Source organism: Porites lutea, chromosome 12, assembly GCF_958299795.1.
Source record: "Porites lutea chromosome 12, jaPorLute2.1, whole genome shotgun sequence".
In the NCBI taxonomy this organism is placed as follows: Eukaryota; Metazoa; Cnidaria; class Anthozoa; order Scleractinia; family Poritidae; genus Porites; species Porites lutea.
Genome location: NC_133212.1, coordinates 12525565 through 12536699, shown reverse-complemented (window position 1 = coordinate 12536699; position 11135 = coordinate 12525565). Strand labels below are relative to the sequence as shown.

The following is an 11135-nucleotide window of genomic DNA, read 5'->3' as shown; positions in this document are numbered from 1 at the left end:
TCCGTTGGCACTAAACGAAGATCGTTAGAATGTCAGAAATTTAAACAATGCTGTTTGCATTGATTATCGGTTTGTTCCAAACACTTAGTCAACTTCCTTTCATGGAACAGTACTGTTGTAATTATTTCACGTGCCTTATCGCGTTTTGATAATCCCCGACGCGCGCCCCCTCGGTACATTTAAAACTCAAGATGGCCACCATTAACGGTAAGACGCACTATATCTCGACGGTCTCACGAAAAAATTGGGGACAAAATTAAGGAATAATTCGTCACCTATGATATTGCACTAAATTTCAACTGGTCCATATTCATACCCAAGAGGAAACTTATTGAGTCAGATGTTCCTTGTTTTTAATTTTTGTTAAGGAGGTGGTAAAAGTGTAAGTGTAACTCAATAAATTGACCTCGCTCCCAATGTGTGGCTTCACAGCTCAGTTGGTAGAGCAACGCACCGGTAACGCGGAGGTCAAGGGTTCGAATCCCGTTGAAGCCCTGATTTTTTTCAGGCTTCTTCTTTCCAATTGTTTAAATTAGAAAATTTACTGCGATGATCATTCTTCACTTTCATCTACAACCGCAGTTCAAAAATGAATTATTTCATATATACTTCACATCAAAAGTGTAATTTATATAAGTGTTAGTAAAAGTTAGCTTAACTTAACCTTTTTCCTTACCTCCTTCTTTCGTCCGACAAAGCAAAGCCCCGATGCGCTTCCTTTCACTTTCAGCTTTCAGCCAAAGACGAACCGTATATAAAGCATATGGCACTAAAAACGAATTAATAACAAGACTATTGACCCTGCATGGTTACTTTTCTTTAGAGACCTCAAGTAAACTAGGTAGAGTTGATGTCAGTCGAGCTTTAATTTTCGAAGTTTCGATGTCCTCTACGCTACTGGATCCGACGGTAAAAGCTAGATTTTATAATGACATCTGCAAAGCAAGAGCACTGTGCTGGAATTCATGGTAAATTTACTACCACACTATTAGTTTTTCTTTCTTGTTAGGTCAACAACCCACACCAGTATTGTTTAATGACCACACATTAGTTCATTGAGGGTAAACTGCATGTAGCTGCGGGGAAAATAGCCACAAATACGTTAGATATTTTTAATATGAATATGTAGCATTAAGTAAGTGGTAAATAATCATTTAGCAACAGTACAAGAACTAAATTGATAAATAGCTATGGTACACTGTTGTTCTAGTGAGCTCACTAAAAGAGACTAGAACATAGACTGATGTTAATTTAAAAGTTATAGTCTGCTCAGAAGGTCTGTCATTCTCATCGGGGGCACAAAGAACAGACCCGGAAAGAGAGTCAGCGCTGAAAAGGGAAAGCTAACTCGTTCCGGAGAAAACTTCACACTAAAAAACTGACAAAGTGCTCGTTGATAAAGCAGGAAACCTAACGGTTAACGCTGGATGAAACCTTGTGTTTTGACTCTCTTTCCGCACGTTTCAAACCGTGGTACCACAGCTGGCCCTACCTGCCTGAGTCGACTACCATCAATCCATATTTAATAAACAGATTTTTTTACCGCACAAGTCCTGGACTTCCAACTTCCAAAATGTTTGTAAAAGTTAACGGCTCTATCGACTAGACCACCTCGGTAAAAGCTAAAAGTTAACGGCCCTATCCACTAGACCACCTCGGTAAACGCTATTGCATGGTATTAGTAATGAGATTGTTAACTAGAAAGTGATGATGGAAATGTGAGGGGGTTTTACAACCATGATATCCCGCCCATAAACATCCCTCTCTGTTTTTACAAGCACCTAATGGGATGCCTGGCGCACAAGGGCAATGACCTTCCACAGTAAACTAAGCTGTCAGATCTGGCGCACAGCGGGCAGTTTAAGGGAAAGACATGGTTGGAATATACCAGAATAGCCCAGTATATGGAATTAATAGCTCAGTTTTCCTTTTTGTGTAGTTCAATAAAGACACCAAAGTTCAAGAACGACAATATAGTTCAATAACAACTACATGAGTTCAGAAAATGACACAAGTATATATTGGAATTCATTCCGTATCCCGCAGCTGTGATTACATTCTCCATGCTTAACACAATTCTTACTGGAGAGGGTGTATTTAGCTATGAACGTTTTCTAATTCAGCCATTTATGGGCAAAGGTGGAGGGAAAGGTGTGGGTGAAATGGGTATCTTTTTTTAAGTTAACGGAGGATCTTGAAGTGAGATAAAAAGCCACAGGGTATAAACTTAAAAATTTAATATTAGTATGTGTAATCAAATTGTGACGAGTGAAATTAGGGAATAATTTCACGCGCGTTTCCCGAGCCTTTGACCAAACGTAAGTGAAATTATTCCCTAATTTCACGAGTATACCATTTTATTACCTATTAATATCATGGGTGACGAATTACGTTAGCAATATTGGATTTTTGACATGTTTATCCAGGATCGTATGGATCAAGAACTCCATTCTCGCGAACGTTCAGAATTTTTTGACAAAATACCTGTTGAAATCCTTCTTGATGTGTTCTTTCGTGTGTTAGGTTTTCTAAAAAGTCTTTTTATGCCCTGACATCTTCAATCATGACATTTTAAAACTTCGTCGCCACCTTGACACTGAGACGTAAGGAAGGTTGCCATGGCAATTTTGTAATTTTACATGTGAAATTACAAATTATCGCTGATATTTCGCGCCAAAAAGAGCAATTCGTCACCTATGATATTACAACAGTTGATTAGCGCCGCATGCGGCTCTATAACTGGCAGCAAGATGGAAATTGCAATGAGTATTAGTTGGGTTGGATTACTAAGTTATGAAATGCAAGTTAACATGCTTACCCAGGCAACTGAAAAAATAATGATTAATAAATAAGTTGAGATCCTCTGCAGCTTTAATGTGCTGGTGATTTCTCGAGATTCTCACTGTAAATCCCTGCATCCTTGTAGAGAATATGTTTCGTTTTATCGTCTGCCACGTTATGTTCAATGTCGTGTTCGTTGAAATACAAGTTATTTCTGAGAGCTTGTCTGAAATGCAAGAAAAGAAAACATTATTGGCTTAGGACATTTCAAATATGTTATTTCTTAAATTGGCGAGGAGCGCATGTCCTTTAAGAATAGGCTGAACTTAGAAACTTACTCATTTGGGACTGAAAAAGTCTGTTGACTTCACGCTCCTTCAGCGACCTGTTCCATGTCATAACCTCATCGTACAAACCCCCGCTTTCCAAGTATAGTGACCCAGGCATCCTTTTACCCGGAAATGATCCTCTCAATTTTAGAAGTTTTCCTAATGGCCTATCGCTTACATTTTTATCCAGAGATAGTTTCACTTTGATCCCGTTCAAATAAACTCTTAGCTTATCACGAATTGTCACGTTCCATGTTAAGGTAATGAAATCCCAAGTATTCTTTGAAACACGAATTGGTGCTTTCCATCTGAGTCCATTGACATGAGCCGCCACAATGAGACTTTTATTTCCTCTAACTTGGGTTTGGTAGACAAAAACGCCGTGTATTTCGGAGCCATTTCGAGCTGTTCCAAGTAAAATTTGAGGAGAAGTTGCATTGGTATTTGGTTGTATCCAGAACGCCAAGGAATATCCCGAATGACAAGTGCTCATGTCAAGAAGGCAGGGATCTGCGAAGGTGCCAAGAATCAAGCAGGACATCTCACTCAACCTGAGGTAATCCACGGATTTTGAAGGTACCTCATTACCCATAAACGTTCCTTCTTGACCTGTTATCTTATCCTTATAAGGAAAAGGTTCGTTGAAATTCCAGTGGTGTGTCATTGACTGGTATACATCTAAAGTCAACAAACGTGGCGGTGAGTCATATCAGCCACTTGGCTGAGCACAGAATTAAGTGGTAACTATCTAAATCAAGTAAGAACGTAAGTAATTAAAATAAGTAAATAAGTTAGTAGGCAAGTAAGTAGGTTAGTAAGTACTCAATTTTAACGTTGATACAACTAGTTTTGCCCAGGTAACCGGTTTATAATTTTGTCGCGCGTGTGGATCATACTGGCCTGCAAACTCAAGTGGTCCGCAATGTAAGAGGGGGTGAAAGGGGTTATAGCGTGATACGTGATTAAGTGTTTTTAATTTTCGTGAAAGGTGAAAATACGAAATTAAAACCCGTGAACTGTGACTGGTTTGCTTGTCGTGATATGTGAACTTTAAAATCTTTTACCCGATTCGTCAACTCCCTCTAAGACGGACACTTTTGGGACCGGCAGTAAAGGTCCGTCTTAGAGAGGTGTCCGTCTTATAGAGAGTCAAATAAAGGGAGTTAGAAAGGCAGGGACCAAACTCTAGGTGTCCGTTTTAAGGAGGTGTCCGTCTTATAGAGGTATCCGTTAAGAGAGAGTCGACTGTATTCGTGATTTTCAACTAATTTTTTTGTGAAAATAGTCTCAACTGCAGACAGATTTTACGGGGAAGCCGGTGGACCTTCAAAATGAACTTTTCTAAAAGGTCTTAAGAGACTCAAAGGCCGGTTATTTAAACGAAGTTTAGCCAGTGGTTGACAAAACCGTGTTCTATATAAGCCATTTTCAATTTTTTTCAACGCTTTTATGTTAACGCCGGTTATCGTGAACGTTTCATGGCAGCAACAGGGTAGACTGCAGAAACAATTATCTTCTTAAGCCTTTTCGGACAGCTAGGGTCGTTTACGTCCCCGTATGGTACAATGTATACAATTTTCCCTTGACCCATTTAGCTTTCAGTTGATGCTAATAAATTGGTAAGCAACAACGTTAGCAAAGATAGATCTTTCCGGCGATACCTCGTTTTGGGATATTCTGACTAACCCTGACAGAGTTACACTCACAAAATTAGGTAAAATTCTGCGGAATATTCCACTGCCAATTTCGCTGTTTACATACTACTACTTGAAAATTAAATTTGTCCCTTTCCTAAAAAGTTAACCAGCCACAATTCCATGCAAAACAAAGACGATAAAGTGGGCAACAAAACCGCCAATAAAGAAGGAAAAAAGGAGAGCGAGAGAGAAAGATCGAAATAGATTCGCCAAAAAAAGTCCAAATTTGTGGCTTTTGCGCATGCGTGAAAAACAAAAAACGCTGTTTAATTTCGTCAGATTAGTCGGAAAATATGTCTTTTTCTCTTGCAAAACTCGTTTTTAGCTATAATTATGCTGAGTAGGCGAAAACTAGTCCAAGGAAGAGGGATTGGTGAAAAATGCTGTTTTTCGCTACTCGCCGGCCGTCACCAAAGGGTTAAAATAACCCCCTTAGAAAGATATCTGGATGCCCAATGATTTCTTAAACCGCAGCCTAAGTTGGGCTTTGTTTTAAATAACCGGCCTTTACAGTCGTTCCTGATCGGCGTTGTTTGGCCTGTTTTTGCGACCGTTTTGGCATCAAGAAATGTTTGTGGCGATTTCTTTCGATGGCGACAGTATTTTAAGGAGAACAATGAATCAATCTGGACCAGGAGCTTCAAATAAATAACAGCGACAATCGAGATAGAAGAACATTTGTCAGAGCGTCTCACTTCGCAGACGCTTAATAGGTCGCGGGATATGTTTGTTTGTCGGAAGTGCGATTCAGTTTGGCTTTTTTCCGTGAAAACCTGCTTTTCCCTAAAATCTGTATTTTTAAATTCATGTTACACCAAGGCAAACCCAAAATGAATTGGTTCTTTCCCCGCCGATCGATGTGACCGATGGATGGATCAAATCAGTGTTAAAGACTGCATGCACTGGCCGGTTTTAGTTCATCGACCGGCCGTTGAATCCGAGAGTGAATTAAGACCTAACTAGTAATGCAAAATTGCTTTTCCTCAGACGCATTTTTAAATTCATGACAAATATACAGCTCCACCAGCTTCAAACGTCTATAGCAGAAAACAATGCTCTAAATTTAATAATTTTGGCAGCTTGGCGTAGTTGTCTGGAAGCTACATTCTCGCGCAGCCAGAGGGACAAGGCGAAGGTGCCCCAGACACATTACTTCTGCGACCTTTTCTTTTCCCTCACCCTCCAAGCAGTTTGTAGGTGATAAACACAATGCCGCATCGAAATTGCTTTGCTCGATACCCGGGTTGATAACTTGCACTCGTTGTCTTTGTATCAGAAATCGAACGAGTGAGCTATATGCGATACGATTGTCCATACCTTGTGTTCTAACCTCCATAAAGGAAAAAGAGACTTTCGACGTGCCGTAAGTCCCTCGAAAGGTAAAATAACAGTAAAATCGTGATTTCTATCCCAAGCGGGATTTAATTTCAGTACTATTACGTCCAGTCACCCTTTTCAAAAGAGTTCAGGAGTAAAGTGCTTGATGGTAGCTTAAGAAATAGAAGCTCGTGCAATTACTGTCTGCTCAGAAAAGTCCTCAAAATACTCAGTTAATGTCAGTATCAAATAGTGGTAAGAACGTTAAAAAAAACAACAAAGTTCTCGTTAAAATAAATAAAAGCCATCAATATCTTTCTTTCTCCAACATAAACGTGGGGGGAATTGAAAATTTAAAAAATGAATAAATGTCCTTTATAGTTATATTTTTCTCAGGTTTCTTTCCACGTGCAGTTTTGTTACACCCGGATATAGCAGAACATAATCATGCAAAATAGGTATGCGTTTTAAAATATGTTAAAAACCCTTCTTTACGACAATACAAAGAAAACTGAAAAGCAGAAAGGGTTTTCAAAGTTAACGTATTACCAAACGAAATGTTTATGTACTGCTTTCCCTGTTTATTGTAAACCCAGAGCAATTTACACTTGAAAAAAATGTTACAAGTAGGTACTTAAGTATCATGGTTTACTTTGTTCTATTAATTGAAAGACATCTCTTGGATATGGTAGTTTCTGCTGATAAGGTGTGACAAAAATGCCTTAAAATCTCATAAGGGAATTTTCAGCATTTGTTAAGATCATGAACACCTATTTCGCGGTTTTGATTCTCTATAGGTTTTCAAACTGGATGAAAGGGAAATGAATCATGCAACTGTGCAAATTGAAACTGGAGATTTCCGTCCTTTCAACAAAATTAAAATCGTGGTCTTCTATAAAACATCGACGGGCACTTGTCATCTTTGCATGACAAATAATTCTTTAAGCAAAAGGAGTGCAGCAATACTCATAAAAACAGTTTTTACCAACTCTTGAACTATTTTCAAAGTAAGAGCATCTTTTCCACGTACAATCATTTTAATCACCGACAAAGGAGGAGGATCAAGAGAGAGCGATAGCAAAAGAAACCAACAATGTACACTCAATTGGCACCTCCACACAACCAATTTGCAGAACTGGGACTAAATTAAAAGCAAACGAAAGTTACGTGTACATTTACATGACAATAATGAGGCTCTTGACAAACCAAACTTACGAAACAAGTTTATTTTAAAGTGGATTGGATCAGCAGTGTGGTGTTTCTCTACGGACAGGAACAAATAACTGACAGCTCCATCATTTTCCTGTCCTGTTACAACATACCTAATCATCTTGGTTTATTAAAAAAGCCACCGTGTTAATCAAAATCCTACGCTGAAAAAATTACGGCTTATCAGGTTTCTTATATAAGTTACACAACGTACATTATTGTTCCGTTAAGGGTTTTTTTACGAATAAGAAAGCAAGAAATTAATGCTGAAAAGCACTATCATTGAGTGGTTGTTAACGCTCTTACCTGAAAAAGCAAAAAACGTATCCGCAAAACAAGAGATACTAAAACTAAAGTGATGAACTTATTTCGGACTTACCTGTGCAAGCACCTCGCGCCCAGAAGAGAAAAAATACCACAACCTTTTTATATGAATCCATACTCAATAAGACCGCTGAAATGAAATTAAAGACAATACATTTTAGCTATCCGCTCATTCAGGTCAGGGCATATCATCTTTACGGCATCGAGGATCAGCTGCGTTTGTACCTCGGTTAGCTTTTGATCTATAAACTTAAAAGTTTGGTTATCATTTGTGACCAATGATGTGCTGGTTGATTTGATGAAATCTGCAATGAATGGCAACCGTGTCAAATTTGTTTCTTTAATAATAAGACCAAGGAAATTGAGATCAGGGCGACAACGGGAGTGAAATTCATTCCACTATGCAAGACAGACACTGAACAGAATAATAATCAATAACTAAAATGTCTGTAAAAAAGAAAAAATCACAATAAAAACAATTTTTGCGCTATTTTTCTGAAAACGTTTTACAACACGTGGCGTTCAATATGGATTATTAAGACAACATAATTCATCAGTTATCTTACCTTGCAGCATACGAAGGATGGATAAACTTAAATAGCAAGAAAAGGCCGGGAATAATGAAAGTCCTTAGATAACATAATAACACGACGTATCAATGAACTCGATTCTGTCCTAAGCGGACGGTGACGGTGTATGAAACAAAGTTTAAAAAGCACTAACTTTTTTGTCAAGGCTTGTTCCATTTGTTCCAAGTTTTCTTATAATTTGCATCGTTTTCTGTGCACCGTGGGTTTTATCGCACGAAAGAAGACGTAGCGCTGGATTAGTGAGTTCAGCGGTTGCTCAGAATTGAGGAATAGGTAAACCAAGCGAATCAGTTTAGTTTTGGAAGCGTCACGAACACACGGTTCATAGTGCATTCAAAATGGACCTCCTGCAAAGCAGCACAGGTTCGCAATCAACAAATGTCGGATGAATCATACCCTATTAGCACTGGGAAACACTTTTTTTATGTGAACATGCTAATTTTGCAGCATTAACTAATCTTTCCAAAAAGCCATTTTTTATCTCACAGTTTCAGTCAAAAGAGCAGGTGTTTTATAGCAGATACTCTCTTAAACGTCATGCGTCATGTTCTATAATGATACTTTAGTTTCCTTTTTTTTTCTTGCGCGAATGTCATATTTTTGAAGATTATACTTGGTGGCCCTTAAGAAAATGTATCTACTACCGTCAAAACCGACCGCACAACAAACAAGGAGAGTTAACTCTTTTCAAAACAGGGAACGCGAATTCATTCACAATTCCAGCAACGTTAATAAGATTGCCACGATATAAACTTGAATATCAATTTTTGCATTGTTTATCTATTCAAATTACGTGATGAGTGGATATAACACACTATATGACTGATGTCTCATTTCTAAACGTTTTTTGATATCAATGTGGCTGAATCCAAATGAAATTTCAATTCCTATGAATACCTTCATTAATTTGTTTTTGCATAAATAAAAGCGAAAATAAATTGTCATAAAAGAAGGCATTTAATAATTTAAAAATGCTAGCTTCTACTAAGAGTTTCACTCGCTGAAGCGCTCCAGGAGAAGTGACACACACGAGGTACATCCCTTTGTGTTAGTTGATGTACGTAAAACTGTATGTATCATTGAATAAGTGTGAATCATGGACCGAAAGGGGTGAAGTATGAACCTCAGTGCAAAGGCAATTCTCCCATGCTATTTGCAGACAGTCGATTAACGGACACCTCCTTGTAACGAATACCAAACTATGGTCCCTAAGAACTTCCGGTAAGGGGACACCTGTTCTGTCATAGTCGCAACTTGGTACACAACACAATTACATGTGACTTAGCTGTAATTTATAACTAGAAGGGTGTCGCAATTTTTAATAACTTTGCTTCGTCATTTCAGTGTTTTCAGCCAATCTCTGGCCAGAAAATATATAATAACTTATTTTGCAATATTACAGTATACCAAGAAATACGATAATATCTTATGGGAATAGCACATATTAAATACCTGTTAATAATAATAAAAAAAGAGTTTATCAACCAAGTGTATATAAATAAATAGTGAAGGAAGAGAGTTTTGTTCCCTTTTGCGGAGGAGCAAGGAGGAGTCAAATTCAGCTAACGAATAAAATGCGTGGGCACAGGAGTGTTTAGCAGTTTTTTGACGGCAGTTATCTTCTCAAGGTGGACAGCAAACTCATTGAAGTTTGGTTTTTTTAGCCCAAGTATTTAATTAAAGTAGGCAAGAGTGTGTACATGAGCTCGTAAATAGGATATTTCAATAGACGCAGCTATCTCCAATGAGAAGATTGGATAGCTAACTGCTCTGGCAGAGGAGAAAGAAATGTCTGTTGTTTGTCTGCAGGAACATCGGAAATTTCATGATAGTGAGGACGTGCAGTATACTGATGTCGGCAAAGGCTGGATCTTGGCCACTCGCTAGTGTTGGAGGAACGCCGTGCACAGTGGCGCGGGAGGAGTTGGTATGCTACTAAGCCCCTCTGCTGACAATTCCTTAGTGGGCAATATTGTGGTATTGTGGTAGTGAATAGCCGGATTATGGTGGCAACCTTTAGTGGCAACCCTGCTACTACTATTATATGCTGCTACAATCCAACGAACTTCACAGATGACAGCGATGCTCCAGAATTCTACAACACAGTCTCAGAAGTGATAAAGAAGCTACCAGGAAATAACCTTAAGGTCACATGTGGGAATATGAATCCACAAATCAGTCCCCTGTACTGTTACGCTTTACAAAAAAGACAAATAGAAACGGCCAGTTTATGTTGGATATGTAGTGAAAAGTAGTGGACGTTCGTAGGTTAGGTTGTAGAAGAGCGGTGTATGACATTTGCAGACTGCAGACTGCAGACTGCAGACCACAGATTGCAGATTGTAAATTAAAAGACACCAAAAATCTTCCTAATAAAGGTGACACCATCAAATATATAACATCGTGTGAAAGTGAGAAAATAGCCTGGGAACAAGGTTGATATTTTTGCGCAAAATTCCATTGGCCTCATTTCCAAGATACTGTTGGCTATTCTTCACCGACGCGACTCTTTATTGACTCACCCGACATATCACTAATTGCGTTGATTCTTTATTCTTCTTTGATTATTGTGAATTGATAATGACACGTAGCAATGCCCACTAATGCCTGTCTAAATAGTAGTTTTCTGTAAAAAAGAGTTTTTAGATTGCGAGCACTTCGTGCTCACCACAGTTACGTCCACAAAAACAACTAGGATAGATCACGGACATTTAACACCTTTTAAATGACGCATTTCATCTTAGCAGTATTTAAGGATATGTTAAATAATCTAAAATGAACAGATCCTACCTGGACTCGACGAATTACCGGAACTGCATTTTGAATTTCTAAATAGGCAAATCGACAATGGCTTTTTTAACAGGCCAATCATTGCTCATACTCAAATC

The 11135-nt window shown here is 38.4% G+C and overlaps 1 protein-coding gene across 1 annotated transcript in view; it reads right to left on the bottom strand.

Moving 5' to 3' along the window:
* Positions 1-8489, bottom strand: part of LOC140953719 (adhesion G protein-coupled receptor L4-like) — a 26837-nt gene extending 18348 nt beyond the window's left edge. Inside the window, exons 1-6 of the mRNA XM_073403121.1 lie at positions 8381-8489; positions 7713-7787; positions 3120-3788; positions 2819-3007; positions 677-769; positions 1-10 (exon numbers count right to left, since the gene is read on the bottom strand). The exon at positions 1-10 is cut by the window's left edge and continues 97 nt beyond it. Of these exons, the coding sequence (XP_073259222.1) occupies positions 1-10; positions 677-769; positions 2819-3007; positions 3120-3788; positions 7713-7773 (1022 nt within the window). The 5' untranslated portion in view covers positions 7774-7787; positions 8381-8489. The remainder of the gene's footprint in view (positions 11-676; positions 770-2818; positions 3008-3119; positions 3789-7712; positions 7788-8380) is intronic.
* Positions 8490-11135: the final 2646 nt, after the last annotated feature.